The sequence below is a fragment of the Babylonia areolata genome, chromosome 5 (genome assembly GCF_041734735.1).
Source record: "Babylonia areolata isolate BAREFJ2019XMU chromosome 5, ASM4173473v1, whole genome shotgun sequence".
NCBI classification, from domain to species: Eukaryota; Metazoa; Mollusca; class Gastropoda; order Neogastropoda; family Buccinidae; genus Babylonia; species Babylonia areolata.
The window spans coordinates 49,351,228-49,374,536 of NC_134880.1; the positions used below are offsets into that span (position 1 = coordinate 49,351,228).

A 23,309-nucleotide genomic window follows, 5' to 3' on the forward strand; every position below is an offset into this window, starting at 1 on the left:
CAAAACAAAAAAAAAAGTGTAAAAAAAAATATGCCAAACTTTCAAAACCCATACTACAGAAGCATGCTAAATGGAATGCACCCAATAATTCACAGATCAGAAAATTATCATTTTGGAGACTTTCAATGATTTCATTCACACAGAGGGGATCATCAATATTCAGTTAAGAATAGTTGTGTGTGTACATATTTCTTTCTTTAGTTTAATGTCTTTTCACTGGAAAGTGATATTAGATGGGTGTGTACATATGTGTGTGCATACATGCGTGTGTGTGTGTGTGTGTGTGTGTAGGTGTGTGTGCACATATGTTGCATGTGCATGTGTGTGTGAACACGTTGATAACTTAAAACAAACATAACAAGAGAGGCAAGGCCTTCAAGACTCACTTGTGATACACTTAAAAAAAAATCCAAGCTTTTTATGTATTGAGTATAATTTCAAAATGTAATGTTTAAGATGAGAAAGATCAGTTTAAAGCAAATTAAGTCCCCTAGAATTAATTACAGAGTAATTTCCTTTTTTTTTACTACCTGCACCAAAACGTTTGCAAAATAAATAAAACTTCCATGCTTAGCAAAAGAAGTTCCTGTTTGAACAAAAAAATGATAATAATGACTGCTCTTGTTGTTGGGTCAGAATATCAGATCAAAGTGCCAAGTTTAGAGAATACAAAAAATATAAATATAACAGTAAATGCAGTTTGCATATAATTAGACTTCTTTTTTTTTCTTCTTTTTTTGTGCCCATCCCAGAGGTGCAATATTGTTTTAAACAAGATGACTGGAAAGAACTGAATTGTTCCTATTTTTATGCCTAATTTGGTGTCAACTGATAAAGTATTTGCAGAGAAAATGTCAATGTTAAAGTTTACCACGGACACACACACACACACACAGACAACCGAACACCGGGTTAAAACATAGACTCACTTTGTTTACACAAGTGAGTCAAAAATGATTGGCCACCCTTAGAAGCAAGTGTCATGTTTGTGACAAGTCTAGGCAGAGTAGAACGATCATCATTTTCACAACCTCCGCAGTTGAAATGCTTCACCCCCTCCCAGCAATACAACAGACGTTCCCTGGTGACTCACCTTGACAGCCATGATCCGCCCTGAGGGTCGGTGAAGAGCTCTGAAAACAAATTAGAGAAGCTGTCAAGGTAAATATGCATGATGATGATGACATAAGTATCTGTGGGTGTAAATCATAAAAAAAAAGAAAGATATACACACATATATATATATATATATATATATATATATATATATATATATATATATATATATACACATACCTATCTATCTATCTATCTATTCATCCATCATGTTTCCTGCCTTTTTCCCATGTTTACTGGTACTTACTTCTGCAATTTGTAGTGTTGTATTGGTGTATATAGATGTTTCTCCACTTCTATGTCTTCATGTGCTCATGTGTGGTATACACTATTGTATATGTATTATCCCATGTGAGGCGCTTAGAGCCCATCATATGGGGAGTTTGCGCCATATAAGTACAATATATTATTATTATTATCATCTAGATCTATCTACATATGAACGTTTCAGCAACTTATGACACTGGCTTGAATATCAGCTGACAATGTAGGTTCTGTAAATTGTCAAATGTTGCTGCTGACTGCTTTTCCCTCTACTTTTTTCATGCTGATCTTTTTGTTGATACCATGTTGTATATGTATGTCTTGTTTTATGTCAAATATTGAAAACAAGATTAAAAAAAAAAAACACAAAAAGAAACAAGAGCAAGAACCTGGAGTACATGCTTTGACCCAGGAAACATGAGGTCACGTGAATCACATGTAATCACTGTCTGCTGTTCACTGAGCTGCAGAAGATATACACATTCTCTTCCCAATGATTGTAAACTATACTGGTGTTGCTCTCAATGCAGGAACAGTAGCAGCTACAGATAGTGAAATTTCTAAGTGAACAACAATGTCAAACAAGACTGCAAGAGAAAAAAAACAACAAAAACAAAAAAAAAGAAAAAAAAAAAGAAACTTCTGCAAGACAATCATTCATGGCTGAAAAACTAAACTTTAAAGTGAACTTTGCTGTTTTCCTGTTTGTGTACAATTGTCTAAAAGACACTGTAACCTTCACTGCAATGGAAAAAACAACAAAAGCCCCAATTTTGTCTTAAGCTGCTTACTGTGAAATGATTCAACAAATGATGTTCACGACTTCTATCCTCAAAAGCTTTTTGCTCACCCCAAAAAATACATAAAGAGAGACTAAGAAATTATTTTCTGTGTTCTGGTTTTAGCAGCCATCTTATTAGCTTTACACATAGGCACACATATATACTTGTGCACATACATACATGTGCATGCAAACACACAATTAACATACGCATACATAATACACACACAGATGCACAATACGCACGTGTGTGCATGTACACACACACACACACACAAACTCGCTTGTGCACACACACACATACACACACTCACAAACACACATACATACAAACAAACACACACACACACACACACACAATCAGCTTGCTAAACAAGATTAATAACCTCTACTTTCTTCCGTATAAAACTTGATGCGCTGAAGACAAAGTATAGTAAAAATGTTACATGAATCTGTGGTAAGCAGTTCTGCTTGCATCATTGTTTGTTTCACTGTACCTTCTTGCCCAAGTATTTCAAAGAGAATAACTACTCTGCAGATGATTTTTCAAAAGTTATTTCTGACGAGGTTCTTATGGTCGAACTTTCACAGGCATAAGTTCATAGCCCTATTTCTACATTCCTTTAATGTACTTCAGAATTGTGTTAATGGTTTCTGATTATTAATGTCATTATTGAACTGTTACTGTTAAATGTTATTGCACGTTAGGTATGCATTTTTTGGTAGTTTTCTACCTTTTCTGTTTTCCTCTTCCCTTCCCCCCCACCCCTCCCTTTTTTTTTCTTTTTTTTTAATCGTCTAATATCACTGACAGTGAAAAGACGCTAAACTAAAGAACGAACTCACACACGCACAAACCCTGCACACTATTCCCCAGTCTCTAACCACCCTGACCTGTACACTTTCCCTCCCGCTCCTGAGCCCACCGGCTCCAGGAACTGTAACTGCGCCTCGTTGATGTTGCCACACTGCATGATGGTCTGGATGCTGCCCCCTACTTCGGCCGGGGCCTGCGACATCGGCTGCTCTGTCTGTGAAGCCCCTCCTGTCTTGATCTGTTGGTGATTGAAAATAATATATAAATATATCTGTCTGTGTTGGTCTGTTGGTGATTGAAAACAATGTATAAATATATCTGTGTTGATCTGATGTTGTCTGAAAACAATGTATAAATAAAACTGAAAACAGTGTACAAATATATCCCTCTGAGTTAGTCGGTAGTTTAATGAAAACAATGTATAAATATATCGGTCTGTGTTGGTCTGATGTTGATTGAAAACAAAGTATAAACATATCTGTCTGTGTTGGTCTGTTGGTCAGTGAAAATGACTGAAAACAATGTATAAATATATCTGTCTGTGTTGATCTGATGTTGTTTGAAAACAATGTATAAATAAAACTGAAAACAGTACACAAATATATCCCTCTGAGTTAGTCGGTAGTTTAATGAAAACAATGTATAAATATATCTGTCTATGTTGGTCTGATGTTGATTGAAAACAAAGTATAAACATATCTGTCTGTGTTGGTCTGTTAGTCAGTGAAAAAATCATATAAATATATCGGTCTGTGTTGGTCTGTTGATGACTGAAAACAATGTATAAATATATCTGTCTGTGTTGATCTGATGTTGTCTGAAAACAATGTATAAATAAAACTGAAAACAGTGTACAAATATATCCCTCTGTGTTAGTCGGTTGGTTAATGAAAACAATGTATAAATATATCTGTCTGTGTTGGTCTGATGTTGATTGAAAACAATGTATAAACATATCTGTCTGTGTTGGTCTGTTGGTCAGTGAAAACATCATATAAATATATCTGTCTATCTTGGTCTGTTGGTCAGTGAAAACAACGTGTATATACATCTGTGTGTGTTGGTCTATTGGTCAGTGAAAAAAGATATTATGTCTGTATAACAGCATGTCTTCATCTGCTGGCAAGTGAAAACAATGTATAAATACATCTCCCTGTCTCAGTGTGTTGATCAATGAAAAATGGGTATACATGGGTCAATTTTAAAGCCTGCCTTGATCTGTAGGGAAGTGAAAACAATGTCTAAAATGAATGTGTTTTCATAACGAATGAGGTGATGTAAAAGGCAACATAAGACCCCCTTCCAGTTTTGATTTGTTATTTTTACATAAAAATAAAATCTTACTTTGTGTGAGGTAAAAGAGAACAATTTTGACAAACACATATTTGAAGGATATAACCTATAGGCTTCTAGCACTGATTAACATTAACAGATCAAAGCCCTGAACTTATCTGAGGGTCAGACATTTACTCTTTTTCTTTCTTTTTTTTTTAAAGAAAATATAGTGTGATGGATAAGGATCTGTCTGCATGCTTTGCCACCTCCTTGAAAATGAAAATGAAACAAATTGATCTCGCCTGTGACTGAAAACTCATGTAACTTGTCCTCCTTATAAGATCGCTACATTCCACCCACTCTTCAGTGTGATTTGATAAAAAAAAACTTACAAACAATGAACAATCAACAACAGCAATTTCTCCACTATAAGTTATGCTTGAAAACTGGTTGCTTCCATTTCTTGGATCTGTCTGTGTGAACCACAGTTGTACTGTTCGGTTCACACCACTGCCTCTTATTCTTACATAACACAGTCAGAGCATGGAAAAAATCAAAGTGGTACCTACCTTAAAACTTTATTTTCAGCTTGAAACTTGTGCATTCCTTTCCTATTTAGACCCTGCCCCTCTAACTAGTTCAGAATTATTTAAAAAGACATGATATCCATGACTGCAACCGTGAATGCCTTCGTCTAAAAATCTAGTTCAAAAGAAAATATTCCTGCTGGTTATTATGAATGGATTGTACATTCCAGGACACTTTTCTGCATACACAAGTATGACATAATCACACACCACTGAGCAATGAAAGGGATTTAAACATTACTGAGAAATCTCAAGCACACAAGCTAACGCAGCAGTAATCAGGTATCCCCCTTTAAAGACAACAACAAGTTCTGAAAGTTGAGTTTGGACTTGTAAAAATGAAGGATGGGGTGAAAGCAGCACCTCTATTTATGCAAGGTTACTTTTTACAGTTTTATTTTGTTTTGTGTTTTGTGGGGGGGAGGGGGTCAGCTGGATTTCTTTCTTTTGAAATACTGTAATTGTGTAACTGAGCCAAAATGACCAAGACAACTATTTCTATGTCCACCTTGACTCCACACGCAAACAAGGACTCTACATTTGCTTACCTTCAGTCCATGTATATTTCTGTTTTGAGGAGTCTTTCCCACTGAGGAGAGAGAGAGAAAAAGGGTGTTTGATTAAATGAAAAAACACAAGCATAACATTTGACAGAATCTGAACAGTGGTAAATTTCCTGTATTTTCCCCATTTCATAACGCTAACCTTTCAGCATACTGAACATCTTACCAATTCTATGTTCAAGTCTCTCAAAGACTGTTTGTTAACAACCTGACTAACGCACATAACAAATGAATAAAAACAAAATAAAACAAATCACGGCTTACATTCCAATTCAGAGCACTACAAACTTATATAAAAATTTCAGAACTTGGCTTTTTCGATGTACTGAATTTATAAAACTTGTCTAAATTTGGCATGGTCAATCATTCACTTCTCATTGTAATGTTCTGTACTAGTATACAGACTTATGTTTGAGCTTCACAAAAAAATCACCCTTTACATTTTTGACTCACTTGTGTAAACAAAGTGAGTCTATGTTTTAACCCGGTGTTCAGTTGTCTGTGTGTGTGTGTGTGTGTGTGTGTGTGTCCGTGGTAAACTTTAACATTGACATTTTCTCTGCAAATACTTTGTCAGTTGACACCAAATTAGGCATAAAAATAGGAAAAATTCAGTTCCTTCCAGTCATCTAATTTAAAACAATATTGCACCTCTGGGATAGGCACAAAAAAATAAATAATGAAGTTTTTGGTGCAGATAGTAAAAAAGGGAAATTACTCTGTGATTAATTCTAGGGGACTTAATTTGCTTTAAACTGATCTTTCTCATCTTAAACATTACATTTTGAAATTATACTCAATACATAAAAAGCTTGTGTGTTTTACTCTCAGTCACAAGTGAGTCTTGAAGGCCTTGCCTCTCTTGTTTTTCTTTTTGATGGTGTTTTTCATTTTCCTCGATACTCCTCACTCTCTCTGCTTACTTTTGGGATAGATGATCAAAGGTGGGAACAATCCTCGCGTCCTGTCTTCTTCACTCAGTTCCTTGAAGTACTGTAAGTAAAATAAAATAAAATAAAACAAAACAAAACATAAAATATAATGAAGTATGTCATACTATAGAGCATTCTGCCTTATACACTTTACTAAACAATACTATAATACCAGGTATAAGCTAAATTTTATGCTTTTCTATGATGTTATACAACACAGGGCAATGCGATGCACAAAAAACATTTTTGACAAATTGTTCACTTAATCCCTGAGCATAAAAACATTGAGAGTAAAGAAGCCTGATTTATGTAACTGTGTGTATACACACACACACAGAGTGTGTGTGTGTGTGTGTGTGTGTGTGTGTGTGTGTGTGTGTGTTTGCACATGTGTGTGTGTGTGTGTGTGTGTGTGTGTGTGTGTGTGTGTGTGTGTGTTGCGTGTGTGAGTGAGTGAGTGAGTGAGTGAGTGTGTGTGTGTGTGTGTGTGTGTGTGTGTGTGTGTGTGTGTGTGTGTGTGTGTGTGTGTGTGTGTGTGTGTGTGTGTGTTGTTGTTGTTGTTGTTGTTGTTGTTGCTCTGACTTCAGTTCTCGGGTTTTTAGGATAAAAAAATTATTATGAAAGTCTTCTGACATCATTCCTGTGTATATGTGTTATGTTATATGAAGTGAATATGAATTGACTTTGTTGGATCTTTTTGGAGAAAGTTTCTGTGTTTAATTCTCTTTACACCTTAATTACATGGATGCTAGCTGATGGGTAGTGCAAGCAGCAGTGGTTTGGCTCTAGAGTAAAATGTGCCTTTGTCTTACCAATAGCAAAATTAACACAACTTATTTCTAGCACACATATACACACACAAAATGAAAAAAAAAAATCATTACATTACCCTATTTCACATTTAGATTTACATTAATCCTGCAATTCCATAACTTCTAGCTTTCATTGCCAGCTGTCTGAGAGTTTACTTCTAAGCCAACCAGACTGCACAACAGAGCACATTGTCAAATAACAATGGCATCACTTCAAAATTTATCTTCACTGTAAAAGCAATGATGTGACTCAAGTTTTGTTTTGTTTTGTTTGTTTTTGTTGTTGTTGCTGTTTTGTTTGTTTGTTTGTTTGTTTTTTTTTGTTGTTGTTGTTTGTTGTTGTTGTTGTTGTTGTTTTTGGTTTTTTGTTGTTGTTTTTTTTTGTTTGTTTTGTTTTGTTTTTGTTTTTTGTTGTTTTTTTTTTAGCTGTTTGCTTATAGTAAACTGAATTTCATCATTTGGGATATTGCATATGTTTTCTCGTGTGTAAGGTAATACTGCATACTGTTCCTCTATTTTCTCTATTGTTTCTTTCACTAACTTACTATAAACACTGTCTCTAGTCTAAGTAAAGATGAGTTACATTTCCAAAAGAGTGGTCACTTCTATAACCATACAAAATATCAGCATCTTTAACATCAGTAACCAGGTTATCTGAGATCGAGAAGAAGTCAAGACGGCTTTGTTGTAAGGGGGTTGGTCTCCTCCAAGTGGATCTTAAAACTTCAGTATTGAGTTCTCTCCATACATCTACTAACTGTAAATCATCTATCATCTTTAAAACTGTTTCTGTGCTCTCTGATTACTGGCATGCTTATAATTATGATTCAATACTAAATTCCAATCCCCTCTCATAATTATGTTAGAAATTTCTTGCTCTTCAACTTTTTTTCTGAATTTCATTTAAAAAAATATTGCATCATCTCTGTTTGGGCCGTAAAAGTTTACCAACAAATTTCTATATCAAATATGTTTAAGACCAAAATGATATAAGTACCATGTGTATCTGTATAATGGTTTTTTGGGGGTTTTTTTGCTTGTTTTTGTTTTTTTAACTGTAAGTAATTATTGAGCAAGATAGCTACTCTTCATGACCTAGAATTATCAGATGAAGAAACACATTAATAACCCCATTCAGCCCTTATTTGCCTCTCAATCTTTTTTGTACAGTGCGCATCTTGTAAAAAATAGACTGAATATTGTTTTTGTCTTAAAATTGTAAAGCACCTTTCCTTTTCTGAAAAGCACCTAGCCCCTGGCAATTTAAGGATGATATTTTCAGACAATTCATGAATGAAAGGTGTACTGGACCACACACATTGCACCGCTAATATTTTAAAAACAATGTTTTCCATCTGTACCATCTTTTCTAATCTAAGAAACAAAAAAAAGGACAAAAAGGATAATGAATTCCTTGTTCTGTACAAACTGAAGCATCATACCTTCAAATATTTGGAGAAAATCAAAGGAAATATATGAAAAAGAAAGAAACAAGGCAAAATACTGCCCATTCACAAAAAGTACACACATATATTCGCAAAAAAGCAAGAAATAAAAAAACCCAGACACCTGTTTCCCTCTGATCATCCTTGGCAATCAGGGAACACAATATTGCACAACTTTTCATCCATGATTTCACAGAGCCGTATTTCACAAGAGAGAAAAAAAAAGAAAAAAAAGAGAGGCAAGGCCTTCAAGACACACTTGTGATACACTTAAAAAAAAAATTAAAAAAAAAAAAATCCAAGCTTTTTAGGCAAATAATTTCAAAATGTAATGTTTAAGATGAGAAAGAGCAGTTTAAAGCAAATTAACTCCCATAGCATTAATTACAGAGTAATTTCCCTTTTTTACTATCTGCACCAAAACGTTTGCAAAATAAATAAAACTTCCATGCTTAGCAAAAGAAGTTCCTGTTTGAACAAAAAATGATAATAATGACTGCTCTAGTTGTTGGATCAGAATATCAGATCAAAGTGCCAAGTTTAGAGAACACAAAAAACATATATATAACAGTAAATGCAGTTTGCATATAATTAGGCTTCATTCTTTATTTTTTTGTGCCCATCCCAGAGGTGCAATATTGTTTTAAACAAGATGACTGGAAAGAACTGAATTTTTCCTATTTTTATGCCAAATTTGGTGTCAACTGACAAAGTAGTTGCAGAGAAAATGTCAATGTTAAAGTTTACCACGGACACACAGACACACACACACACACACAACCGAACACCGGGTTAAAACATAGACTCACTTTGTTTACACAAGTGAGTCAAAAAAAAAGATTTTCATCCCCCTCACATTCTCGTGGAAAATATTCTTTACAAGACGTGTGTGTGTGTGTGTGTGTGTGTGTGTGTGTGTGTGACTCAAGTTTTGTCCTATACTAAGAAAACACTACTTGTTGCAAGTCATTATGTTAATTTTTAATTCAGTTGGTAACGAAGTGTGAGCATGCATAATGTTTGAATGGAGACAGGCTCATCGTAAAGGTGTTAAATCTAAAATTACAACAACAAAAAAATAAAATTCAATTAAAAAAACAAACAAACTACAAGTACTGTGTACTTACTGCTGTGAACATGTCTTGCATTTCATCGTCACTTCTCACCGTAATGTGATCACCTTCTTCATCTTCATCTGAAACAGTGATCAGTTCAGAATTAATGAGTGTACACACACACACACACACACACACACACACACAATCCCATCCCCCTCCCTCTCCCCTCTCCCACCCCCCTCCCTCCCACACCCCTCCCCCCTCCCCCACATGCACATGCATATATAATATATATACACTCACACACACACTTGCAATTTTTTTATGCATACACATTCACACTTACACTAGTTCAGTGAAAGTATGACACACAAAAATAGTAAAACTACATAAACATCCACACTGAGAGTGACATACACAATGCACTAAAGTGAACCACAGTATTACGAGTATATTCCAAACAAATCCAGCAAAATATCACAATGATAATTTAGCACCTCATACTTGTGAACTCAGAAACACACATGTATACACAAAAAATCATTGAAGAATATTACACAACTATCATCAAGCACTGACAAGCTAAAATTTCACACACACACACACACACACACACGCACACAGTTTTCATCTAAAATAAAAACTGTGGATAGAGGTTAAACAAAAAACGAACAAACACAAAGTAAAACACAGCAAGTCTTCATCCTGGAGCAAAGCAGTACTGAGCATGGGTCAACTGAGCCATTTAATCTTTACTGGTCAAGCATACATACAGAGAAACATTATTATTACAAATATAGTTAACAATGAAATTATTTTTTACATGTTGTACTCACATTCAAATGCAGTGACAGTCATGTGTGGCAACACTTGAGATATTACCTCCTGGACAACAGTCACCACAAACAACAGCAGTGTCATCATTTATACTACAGTTTTGATAATGACAATGATGAAAGGAGGTTTATCAGCAAATACCATAATTATCATTATCATCTTTATTACCATTATTATTCTTATATCAATAGTATTATATTATGATCATTATTATTATTCACTTCTACAAGTACACTGTGTGTTTGTGTGTGTGTGTGTGTGTGTGTGTGTATGTAGGTGTGTGTGTGTGTGTGTGTGTGTGTGTGTGTGTGTGTGTGTGTGTGTGTCTGTGTGTCTGTCTGTCTGTCTGTCTGTCTGTCCGTCTGTCTGTCTGTCTGTGTCTGTACAACTTTTTTTGTGTATGTGAATGAGTGTTTTGAAAATTTAAATATCTAAAAAATATTCTATCCATCCTAAGTGTCTCTCTGTCTACTGTGGTAGATTTCAAGAGATTTCATGGGGCATCAGTCATCAAAAGAGAATTTCTGAAGTGTTATCTTTTGAAATGATATTTAAGGAGAAAAAAAAGAAGAAGCGATAACACTATAATTATCATACAATATTTGTGGATGAGTGAGTCACATTTGGAGCACATCTATTCCAGTCATGTAATAAACATGTATTTGTGCAGAGAAAAATGACTGAGGAAGATTTCATCTGGAGCTGTTATGCATACTGATGTTGGACTTTGGCTCTTTTTTTTGTGCTAAATTAAACATAGTGACAAAACCAATGATTCAAAGTTGAGCCAGAGAAAAGAACATGACAGACATGTATGCACACAATAAAAGTAGAAGATATGAAGTATATTTCCACATATTTCTCTCTTAAGTGTATGGTGTGTGCATGCACGTGTGTGTGTGTGTGTGTGTGTGTGTGTGTGTGTGTGTGTGTGTGTGTGTGTGTCACTGTTTTGTGTGTCTGTCAGTCTGTGTCACTGCTTCTATAACTTTATGTGTAAGTACATGTGTCTGTGAGATAGAGAACGTGTGCTAGCACACGCTGTGTGTGCCATGGGCTCGTGGAGAAGCAGACACTGAGACAGATAAGCATAGACATACACTGAGACTCACAGAATGATGCAGACGAAGACATGGACAGACACAGATACAGGCAACTGAAACTGACAGACTGTGGCATCAATTCACAACCATGGATAAAAGCACGCATTCACTCACAAGTGTTTTGCGAAAAGTAACTTCTTCCAGACGAACCATCCAGTCCATATCCTGATTGTTTTCAGTGTGTATTCGAATAGTGAAAGGTGGTTCGGCCATGGTCTTCTGTTATGTAAGAAAATCGAAGATCTGAATGCTCTCCTGCAATCTCAAGACTCCAAGGCAAACTTCCTCGTCAGATGCTATGTTTACCAGGCAGACGCCATATTGTTTGTTAGATTTCCGGTTTGAGGAAGGGTCGAAAACTCGGCTTCCAGGTTAGGGGAGGGGGAAGGGGGTTGGGGAAGGGGGGGTGGGGGGGGGGTCTTCGTTTGTCACGCCCACTGATCAAAAAGATCAGTGGTCATTCCCCCTTTGATCTTTAAAAATAGAGGAGAGGAAGGTATAAGAAAGTCAACAGAGCTGGGATTTGGAGTCCACTTGAGCAGACTGGTGTATGCAACAGAACGTATACGATGCGTATTTCGCGCTTTGCACATTTTTGACTCACTTGTGTAAACAATGTGAGTCTATGTAATAACCCAGTGTTCGGTTGTGTGTGTGTCTCTGTGTCCATGGTAGACTTTAACATTATGATTTTCTCTGGCAATACTTTGTCTGCAAATACCAACTTGAAAATAGCGGGGGGAAAACCTTCACAGTCATACTGGCTAATAATAGCCGGATTGTAAGTCTTCCGGATTAAGGTGTTTATTCCGTATCATGAACGGTTTATTTCTTTGATGATCCGGATTCAGAAAATGGATGGATTTGAAGACGGCATGACCTCATTTTTTCTTGTTCGCAAATAAAAGAAAAGAAATATGAATTCTGGACTGAACAAGTCACACTAACCACATCATCGACATGTTTAATGCCGCATATGAATACTTTAAAGCAGATACTGAATTAACTAAAATGAACATAAAAGAGAAAGTAAATGGACCGTGTCGTACTAGTAGTTTCCAAGTGTAACAAAGCCTATCGAACACGGATCTCCGCAGATCTATAGAAAACAGCTACATGTTGTGGCGTGCTTGAGGCGATGGCATCGTCGCCTTTACCATGGACTTTTAAAGAATTTCTTAAATGCCTAGATATATACCAAAATAACATGATTTAAACAATGTTATCACTTCGAATACCATAATCGATCTATCACGCTAAATAAACATGTTTAAATGCTAAATTTTGAACGTCATTGGTTGATGCGCAATAGCGCGCTGTAAGTTTTCTTACTCTTGACCCAAACGTGCTTGGTTCGAATCTGCGTTTATGCCTCTTTTGTTGTTGTTATATCCCTTGAGGAAGGAACGTTCCGAAAATTTGGAATATTTGACAGATTGATGTGTTTGTTTTCTTTTCTTTTCTTTTCTTCTTCTTCTCTCTCTCTCTCTCTCTCTCTCTCTCTCTCTCTATATATATATATATATATATATATATGTGTGTGTGTGTGTGTGTGTGTGTGTGTGTGTGTGTGTGTGATGAAATACAGAACACATTTTGATGATTTGATTTTTTTTTTTTTCATGGCTCCATGTCAGTTTCAGATTGCTGTGTGACATTTTGTCAACGTGATGTCATAGTTATGTCAGTGTCAGACTCTTGTGTAAAGTGTTGTCAACATGTCATGCAATGTCGGTGATGTGTCATCAGCATGTGTTGTCATAGCTATGTCTGTTCCAGACTATTTTGTGATGTGTCGTCAAAATGTCATAACTGTCAGTTTCAGACTGTTGTGGGGAGTTGTGTCAGCATGATGTCACAGCTATGTTGATGTCAGACTGAGGTATGTGATTCGTTGTCAACATGATGTTGTCATAGCTATGTCAGACTATTGCGTGCTGTCAACATGGTGTTACAGCTTTGTCGGTGTCAGAGTCTTGTGTGATGTATTGTCACCATATTGCCAGACTCGTATCGTTGTCAATGTTAGACTGTTGTCTTTTTTGTTGTTGTTTTGTTTTTTGCTTGTTTGTTTTGGGTTTTTTTTTGTGTTTTTTTTGTTGTTGGTTTTTTGGGTTTTTTTTGGGGTGGGTGGGGGTGGGGGGGGGTTGTGGTTGTTTTGTTGTTGTTGTTGTTTTATTTTGTTTTTTCATTAGGTTACATGCATTGTTTATTTTCTGAATTACTCCAAATATATTTCCAGGAGAGAGAGGGAGAGAGAATTACACACACACACACACACACACACACACACACACACACACACACACACACACACACACACACACAGTAATCAGACATTACAGGTTGAAAATATAAGTTGATGTTTGATTGTTTCTTCGTCAGTTAGTGTTCGAATTGAGATGCGGATTTAGATTTTAGATCTTGTTTTCATGCTGGAAAGAAGGAATGCTGCGGAAAAAAAAGAAAACAAATTAAGGTAGGTATTGTGCAGGGGGAATGACAGACATGCAGACAGGAAGTCAAACTGGTGCATCATAAGGACGGATAGACACACGCATCCACCCACACACACACACACACACACACACAGAGCCACCTCTTTTCCCAGTGTGTGACCAGTGTTCACTAACAGTGTGCAGGAGAAAGCATGGCGTGGAACAGTGTCAGTCCTACTGTCCAGGCTGTGGGCATTACTGGTCAGTGACCCCACAGGGTTTGTGGACATCCTGTGGGATCATGGTGATGAAGGGTATCAGTGCATGGGACGGTATGGTCTCTTATCAAGTGGACCTGCTCTGAAGACCTGTGCTGACTCCACCGTCATGGGTAATGATAATAATGACAACAATAATAATAATAATAACTGGACATTTATCATTCTAACTGGACATTTCCTCATTGCACAAAGTGCTTTACAATCCACACACACATGCATACGAAACACACTTAGTTCTCAACTCACATTCATGCACAATAAACATATATATGCGCATGTTAATGTGTGCTGACAGCAAACAGGTTCACCCACTTAAACAGGTGCAAACATCACTGGAACTGACATTTGTTGAAAAAAAAAAAGTATGACTGTCTTTGTTCGCAAAACAATGGCACAGTGATGAACAATGTGCTTTGTAAACAGGGGGTCAGCCATTTGTGCTCAAAAAGATCATCAAAACTAAAAAAAATCATAAGCCATTGCCAGTACTCCAACTATAAGAAAAAAGATTAATCAGTCGAAAAATATTTGGAAGAAACTTCAAGTTCTTCCTTCAGAGGCTGACTTGGTAAAGCAGCGAAGCACAGAGATGTGATTCACAAGGGGGGGAAAAAAACGAGAAACGTACAGAAATATTGAAAGGTACTGGGTGTGGGGAGATGCCCAGCGAGAGTGTACGCGTGAATCTCTCTCTTGTGTGTGTGTGTGTGTGTGTGTGTGTGTGTTATGCATCGGTGAACTTTTATGCAAGAATACTGGCACTGAGTGTCCTTATCTTTATGTGCTGAATTTTTCATTGTGAATTATGATGTCTCTTTCTATTGATCACTCTGCCATAGATTCGTTTTGTTAACATCACAGCGGTGGTAACCAAAAACGATATTCTGGTTTCAAACTGGAGAATAAAAAACATTTTTATTGTATTGGAACAGTGTATTGTTTTGTTATGGTTTGTTGTTGTTGTTGTCGTCGTCGTTTACTTTAGTTGCTGATGAAATAGAGTACTGTGTATGTGAGTATGTGGGAGAAGGTGCGGAGGGGGTTGGTGATGGTGTACAAGCGTGTTTGTGAAGTCTGTGTACGTGCACACACACAGACACACACACACACATACACACACACACACACGCACACACACAGTTATATCTTCCCTCCTCCCCTCTCCCTTTCTCCTGCTTCCTCTCTTCTCCTTTTTTTCCCACGTATTTTATCACTTTGGTATAACTGATCACAAAGTTCTACAAATCCTACTCCTCACACACACACTGGTGTGGATGGGGAGAGAGGACATGTTTGATTCAAATCAACACCAAAGCCCCTTACTGGAGGGGGCCACTGACAAATTATACATCATAGAAAGTATAATGTAATACTGATGCCATCACAATGCCTTGAACATACGTTTTTGTTTGTTTTTTGTTGTTTTGTTGTTGTTGTTGTTGTTTTTTTTAAGAAAAGAACCAACAACAGCATAACCACAATATCATGAGAGTCAAGTGTTTGTTTGTTTGTTTGTTTGTTTGGTTTTCTTTCAGTTAAGCTCTGTAGACATAGATGGAGAATTGATGGAGAATTTATAATAGTTTTTGTTGTTGTTTTACCTGGAGTGGAGAGATGGCCTTGCGATAATGCGTTCTACTAATAATAGCACTATGAAACAAGGGTTCTATTCCCGGGATTTTTACCCCCCCCCCCTCCCCTCTCACCCCACCCCCCACCCCACCTCCTCTCGCCCCCCGCCACATGCAAGACCTCGAGTTCTGGTCCGGAGTTTTCCACAGAGGTAGCGAGTCCGCCTAGGGAGCGAGAGAATCTGAGCGCGCTGGTTCGAATCACGGCTCAGCCGCCTATATTTTCTCCCCCTCCACCAGACTTTGAGTGGTGGTCTGGACGCTAGTCATTCGGATGAGACGATAAACTGAAGTCCCGTGTGCAGCATGCACTTAGCGCACGTAAAAGAAACCACGGCAACAAAAGGGTTGTTCTTGGCAAAATTCTGAAGAAAAATCCACTTCGATAAGAAAAACAAATAAAGCTGCACGCAGGGGAAAAAAAAAAGGAGGGTGTGTGTGTGTGGAGGGGGGGGGGGGGGGGGGGGCGTTGTAGTGTAGCGACGCGCTTTCCCTGGGGAGAGCAGCCCGAATTTCACACAGAGAAGCCTGTCACGATATTTAGGCTCAATCTATGGTAATTTTTAGTCATGTTGGACTTTACCGCTGAATTATGTCACTGCATTTCACATTCTGATTTTAATACATGGCTCCATCACACATATACTGTGGTGTTCAAAAGTCTGTATTGAGCAAATTTATTACAAGTACACTTACGATATTGCCAGTCCTGCCACATAGTATATGGCATAAAGTTTCGTTGCCTTTCTTTCTCGGGTCTTTTTTTTTTTTTTTTTTTTTTTTTTTGTTCACATGTATCAGTGTTTTATCTTTTATCCCTTCGAATCAGAGCTGTGCTTGTGTGTGAATGATTGGTGTGTAAGCGCTTTCATTGTGTCTCTGCATAGGGTTGTGTGTTTTTGTTCTCCAGTGTTTCTTCAGTAGAAGCCATCGAACATACTATAAACTACCAGAAATTGACCCAAAGCAAAGTATGAAAATCTCATTATGATTTCTGAGAAGTGCCACTTTTTAAATCTGTAAATATACTCGTTGATTTGTACATGCTAGCCAATACACCTTTTTAGTACTTTTTTATGCAGCTGGGATAAATTTGAAAGAAAAAAAGAAATAAATAAAGAGCATTGACTGTTTGCAAACATACATTATTATAAGCGGTAAATAAACATTTTATTAATACAACACTATGCGGACTTAATTAAACAGTGAATAATTTCTCGGCATTCTACAGACAGAAACATCAACAATCTAGAGACATGAGCGGATGAGAGAAAAAAAAATCCATGTCGATCAAAACATGTCAACCAATAAATGAAACAGCAAAAACCACGCCAACCACATGCATGCAAAGATCGCAGTCCTTGTATAACGATTCAAAACTCGCAAATGATCATTGCCATGTACGGGCATTAAAATTTTGAAGCCAGCAACTCTCAATCAAATGCAAATAGCCGTAAACAGTCATCTTAGAATTTGAATGGATAACAGAAAAAAATGATAAGATTTAAAGGATTTGATTCTTGGTTTAAACATTTTTAATATCAAGAAACAAGGTGCAATACAGCGTTCAATTAAGAAGACTTGAGCAACAACAAGCATGAGCTTATATCGTGCTCGTTCATATGTAACAAGCAATACACAAACGCAATGGCGAAAATACACACATTATTTGACAATGAAAAGAAGGTTGAAGTGCAAGACAAAACTAAACTAAACAAGAAAAACAACAACAACAACAAAAACACAAAAAAAACAAACAAACAAAACTACTATTACCGCAACTACCACTGACAACAACAACAATGAAAATATTAACCTTGATGATAATACTAATACTAACATAGTAGCAACAATTTGATTCTTCTTAAATTATTTTTTTCACACGGTTATACAAGCTTATATAACCAGCTTTCTGTTCAAAGTAGCATACATGGATGCCTAACTTAACTCATGTTCTCCTCGTAAAATAATTTGTGTTACAGTAATTATGGTTTTCAGTGTATGCTTGTATTCGTTTATGTACCACCTCCTGAAGTCTTTGTGACCCTGATACACTTAGCAAAAAGAAGGCATTCTATTCTGTTCCATTTCATTCCATTTTATTTTTAGCTCACTGTTATTGAAACACTGAATTTCCCTTCCCTCCTAACTGACACCAGTATCAGTATCAGTATCAGTAGCTCTAGGAGGCGTCACTGCGTTCGGACAAATCCATATACGCTACACCACATCTGCCAAGCAGATGCCTGACCAGCAGCGTAACCCAACGAGCTTAGTCAGGCCTTGAGAAAATAAATGAATAAAAAATAAATAAATAAATAAATAATAATAATAATAATAATAATAATAACAAAATTAATAAATAAACTAAACTAAAATAAAATAAAATAATAAATAAAATAACATAAAATGAAATAAAACAAAACAAGGAAACAAAAAATAAATAAATAAATAAATAAAATAAAAAGAAATAAGTAAATAAATAAATAATTGATAAACACATAAAAGAGAACTACTACTAATAATGATAATATTTATAAGGCGCAAAAACTTGATGAAGTCAACTGTAAGCATATGACAATAATATAAATAAATAAATAAATACACAAATAAAATGAAATAAAATATAATAACTAAATAAATAAATAAAAAGACAACAATGATATGATATGATATGATATGATAAGCAAATAAATGTAAAACATGCAGACACACATTAACTGCTACCATAAGTAAAATCCCACCACAGGCCACGCCCCTCTTCCCACGTGAAAGGTTAACCAACATTTCGTTTCGTTCTTTAGTCTTTCTTTGTTTTTTATTTTCATTCTCACTTTTTTTTCTTTCTTTTTTTATGTCACGAAAAAGTCCTGTTGTGTTCTTCGACTAACATGCTAGTGATCGTGATCCAGTGCTTTTCAAAACATTCGTGGCAGCTGCATTGTGTAAAGTCTACATTATTTAGAAAGTATACACTTGCTGCAAGGCTTGCATGTCTGTTAAAGTAACAGCCTTGGAGACATGAGATAAGTGGGCAGAGGATAGGAGACAAAATGAACGCTATGGAGAGAACGAGTGTCAAACTTCCTAACACATCGTAGTGAGATGATTAGGAGGAAGGGTGGGGCGGCGGAGGGAGAGAGAGAGAGGGTGGATAAATTCGGAGCAAGGCATTTGAATTATTCAAAATGGCACGTGCCTGTGCATGGACGCGAGACCAGCCGTGACCGTCACGTGAACTGCCACGCAGTTGTATCACTGAGGGAGGAGATACACAAGCAGCTGATTCGTTATGGACACTGCTGCATTCTGTTTACACCGCCTGTTCCGTTCTTTGTTGTGCCAAGAGTGCGTCGTGTGAATATTTCATGATATTTTCGTTCCTTATTTTATATTCCATGCTCTTTGTTGTTTTTTTGTTTTGTTTTGTTTTTGTTTTTTGTTGTTGTTGTTGTGTCTTTTTTTTTTTTTTTTTTTTTTTGGGGGGGGGGGGGGGTCGTTTCTTTCTCCAATTTAACTTTTTTTTGTTTTGTTGTTGTTGTTGTTGCTGTTGCAGTTGTTTTTGTTGTTGCTGTTGTCGCCAGTGTTGCTGCTGTCCTGTTGTCCACGTCATTTCAGTGACACTACCCTAACGCCGCTATTAGATGAAAAGATGATGGGCTGGGAGGAGTGGGCACGGGGTGCAGAGGGGGTTAAATCTAAACTGAAGTTACCATGATCATGTCATGTGAAAAGCTACAGAATTTCGGATTTTTTTTTTTTTTTTTTTAATCTATAATATTTTGATGATAAATGGGGATGATAAAATGAAGCAGATATAGAAGTTCGTTTAGGTTTTGGACTTTTTGACGAGGCTGCAAGATAAACTTCGCTACCTTTTTTTTTTTTTTTTCCTCAGTTGCATGCGAGATCACGGAGCACATGGTCTCACTCTTCTTTTCTTTCAATTTTTTTTAGTGCTCTTCACGTGTCTTTCTTCATTGGCCGTGAAAACAACAACAACAACAACAACAAACAACAAACAAAAAAGAAAAGAAAAAAAAGAACTCTCCCAGCCACATACATGCACATAATTCACGCACAGTTCTTTATCTGTGTGATATTCTACTGAAGGACAAATTCTGCACTTCTTAATCGGCGTAAGATACTTCGCTTCCTTTCGTCTTTTTCCCCAGCGTCAGCCAGAGCCGAGAGATACAACAGATCGTTGCAGTGCTGGTTAGGAAATTGGCACTGCACTGTGCAGTAATTTAACACCTGTGTTGTTTTTTTCGGTGATTCTATACTAATAAATCATGTCTTAATGCAACTATTTTCTTTGTTTAGATTTGTTTTCTACAGACTCGCATTTACAGCCTGTCATTATATATATATATATTTTTTTTTTTTTTTTTTTTCCCCCTTCAGAATCGTGTTTTATATGTGGTTTCACACTTTTAAGTTGTTGTGTTTGTTTCAATATAAATCGAATGTCCTCAACTGGGGAAACATGATGAGTGTTTATTCTATATTTGTCACCAAAATGAAAACTCGCTTTTATAATTTTTTTTTCTTCATTAGCATTGGGGGTCATTTTCAACGCGTGTAATAAATGCCCAAATCCCATACTTTCACATAAGAATGAAACATTCAAACAAAAATCATATTTTCTTCATACGAACCAGCACTTGCACTTACACAAATCATATCATTTACTTAGTGAGATGAAGAAAAAAAAATCGTTTGTGCTGTTTGGGTGGAAAACGCTGCAGAGGAAAAACATCACTTACAAGGGAGTTTTGGGGCACTGTTCTAAAATTAGATGGGTAGCTCAATGACCAGGAAAGCTGAAGCCAACTGGACGCCATACTGAGACTCGTATCCGGCTGTCAGTCCGTTGAGAAGTCGTCTGCTAAGTGATGGTAGTTTATGAACTGTAACCGTGTATCTTCGATGAAATCGTGTTATGCTTGCCCCCACGACATGCCAAATGTTGTGTATTGACTGATATCTGCCAATGATTTATTTACCAAAGTTATTACAGGAAAACATCGCAGTGACACGTAGCTCAAACTTGCTGTGGAGGCACACACAGGGATGCAATCCTTAACTAACGCTGCGAGCAAGAGAAAGCTTGCCGTGAAGCAGTCATCGTAGCCAGCTGAGCGCTCGGCTACATATTATATGAAGTTACCGCTTCGCGCTGTACTGACACGAGTGGCCAAATGGCTGATTGAACACTTCCGCTGGCTTCAGTTAGCAAAGGGGCTCAAATAAGGCATGCACTATCCACTTATTTTCAGAACAATGGTTTTGGGGTCATTATCTTTTGACTCAATCACGAGAAATATAGCGAAACTGTGCAATCCAGCAAAACCACGGAATGAAACCCGTAACATCACACGTCATTCTCGCCATACATTGCGGATTTATAAAACTGCTCTTTCATTCTGTCCTTTTCTGTCCTGCTATTAAGACGCAGTGTTGGGTAGGCCTGTGCGAGGATTGCTGTCATCACGCGTGCGAGCTGTCTCTCTGTCTCTCTGTGTCTGTCTCTGTTTCTCATGATAATAATAATAATAATAACAATGATAACAGCAGCAGCAACAACAACAACAACAATAATTGGTATTTATATAGCGCTGAATCTAATGCAGAGATAAATCAAAGCCCTTTCAAACCAGTCATTCACACTGACGCAAGCATAACTCTAAACTTGATAAACTAAAGACAAAGTTACATACACACATTTGCTATTCGTTATGTAACATGTATCATGAATTTGTATGGCTTGACCTCTCTTTGTAGTAACATGTATTATGAGTTTTGTATGACTTGACTTCTCTTTGTAGTAACATGTATTATGAGTTCTGTATGACTTGACCTCTCTTTGTAGTAACATGTATTGTGAGTTTTGTATGACTTGACCTCTCTTTGTAGTAACATGTATTGTGAGTTTTGTATGACTTGACCTCTTTGTGGTAACATGTATTATGAGTTCTGTATGACTTGACGTCTTTGTAGCAAATTGTATTATTAAATCTGTATGACTTGACCTTGTTGTAGTAACATGTATTATGAGTTCTGTATGAACTGACTTCTCTTTGTAGTAACATGTATTATGAGTTCTGTATGACTTGACCTCTCTTTGTAGTAACATGTATTATGAGTTTTGTTTGACTTGACATCTCATTGTAGTAACATGTATTATGAGTTCTGTATGACTTGACATCTCATTGTAGTAACATGTATTATGAGTTCTGTATGACTTGACCTCTCTTTGTAGTAAAACGTATTATGAGTTCTGTATGAGTTGACCTCTTTTTGTAGTAACATATGAGTTATGTATGAGTTGACCTCTCTTTGTAGTAACATATGAGTTCTGTATGAGTTGACCTCTTTTTGTAGTAACATATGAGTTATGTATGAGTTGACCTCTCTTTGTAGTAACATATGAGTTATGTACGACTTGACGTCTCTGAGCAGTAACATGTTTAATGGGTTCTGGATGACTTATCCCCCTTTCTCTTCATCTCTTGTTCTCGGTGCCCGGTTCTAGACATTTTTGTTTTATTTATAAAATCAATCTCTTTCCACAGAGTTGACCAAGCAATAACAGCTTTTTTTTTCTTTTTTTTTTTCTTTTTTTTTTTTTTTTTTTTTTATAAAATCAATCTCTTTCCACAGAGTTGACCAAGCAATAACAGCTTTTTTTCTTTTTTTTCTTTTTATTTTATTTTTATTTTTTATAAAATCAATCTCTTTCCACAGAGTTGACCAAGCAATAACAGCTTTTTTTCTTTTTTTTTCTTTTTTAAATAAAATCAATCTCTTTCCACAGAGTTGACCAAGCAATAACAGCTGTTTTTTTTGTTTGTTTGTTTGTTTTATATATAAAATCAATCTCTTTCCACAGAGTTGACCAAGCAATAACAGTGTCCGCCTAAGAAGCGAGAGGGTCTGAGAGCACTGGTTCGATCCACACACTTGCTAATATCACCCCCACCCCACCCCTCGTCCCCACCCCCACCCCCTCTACCAAACAGTGGAATTCACTACCCTCACACCTCCGTTACACCCCAACACCCGCATTCAAAGAGAGCGCTCAAAAAGTATCTTTTCAAACTGTACTCTTTTTTTTTTCACTGAATCTTTTCCTGCATATGCTTGCTGTGATATCATTGCCGGATGTGCTGTTTGTGTTGATTGTATGAATCTGTAATGATGTGTGTGTGTGTGTGTGTGTGTGTGTGTGTGTGATGCTAGTTCCTTGGTGTTTATTTTTTACTTTGAATGTGATGTGCCTTGTTTTACTGTGGTTTGTTCCTGTGTGATTTGAGACTAATGGTGCCTGTGTTGATTTACATATTTTTATGTTACTTAGTCTTAA

At 36.6% G+C, this 23,309-nt stretch overlaps 1 protein-coding gene across 2 annotated transcripts in view; it reads right to left on the reverse strand.

Moving 5' to 3' along the window:
- Positions 1 to 11,911, reverse strand: part of LOC143282130 (dual specificity mitogen-activated protein kinase kinase 5-like) — a 32,134-nt gene extending 20,223 nt beyond the window's left edge. The window contains exons 1-7 of one of the 2 annotated variants that reach the window (XM_076587655.1): positions 11,705 to 11,911; positions 10,487 to 10,535; positions 9,720 to 9,787; positions 6,327 to 6,396; positions 5,389 to 5,429; positions 3,056 to 3,216; positions 1,094 to 1,133 (exon numbers count right to left, since the gene is read on the reverse strand). In XM_076587655.1, coding sequence (XP_076443770.1) covers positions 1,094 to 1,133; positions 3,056 to 3,216; positions 5,389 to 5,429; positions 6,327 to 6,396; positions 9,720 to 9,787; positions 10,487 to 10,535; positions 11,705 to 11,803 — 528 coding nt within the window. In that variant the 5' untranslated portion in view covers positions 11,804 to 11,911. Of the gene's footprint in view, positions 1 to 1,093; positions 1,134 to 3,055; positions 3,217 to 5,388; positions 5,430 to 6,326; positions 6,397 to 8,716; positions 8,813 to 9,719; positions 9,788 to 10,486; positions 10,536 to 11,704 lie in introns of those variants that run through there. The other variant, XM_076587656.1, reaches the window with a different exon arrangement.
- Positions 11,912 to 23,309: the final 11,398 nt, after the last annotated feature.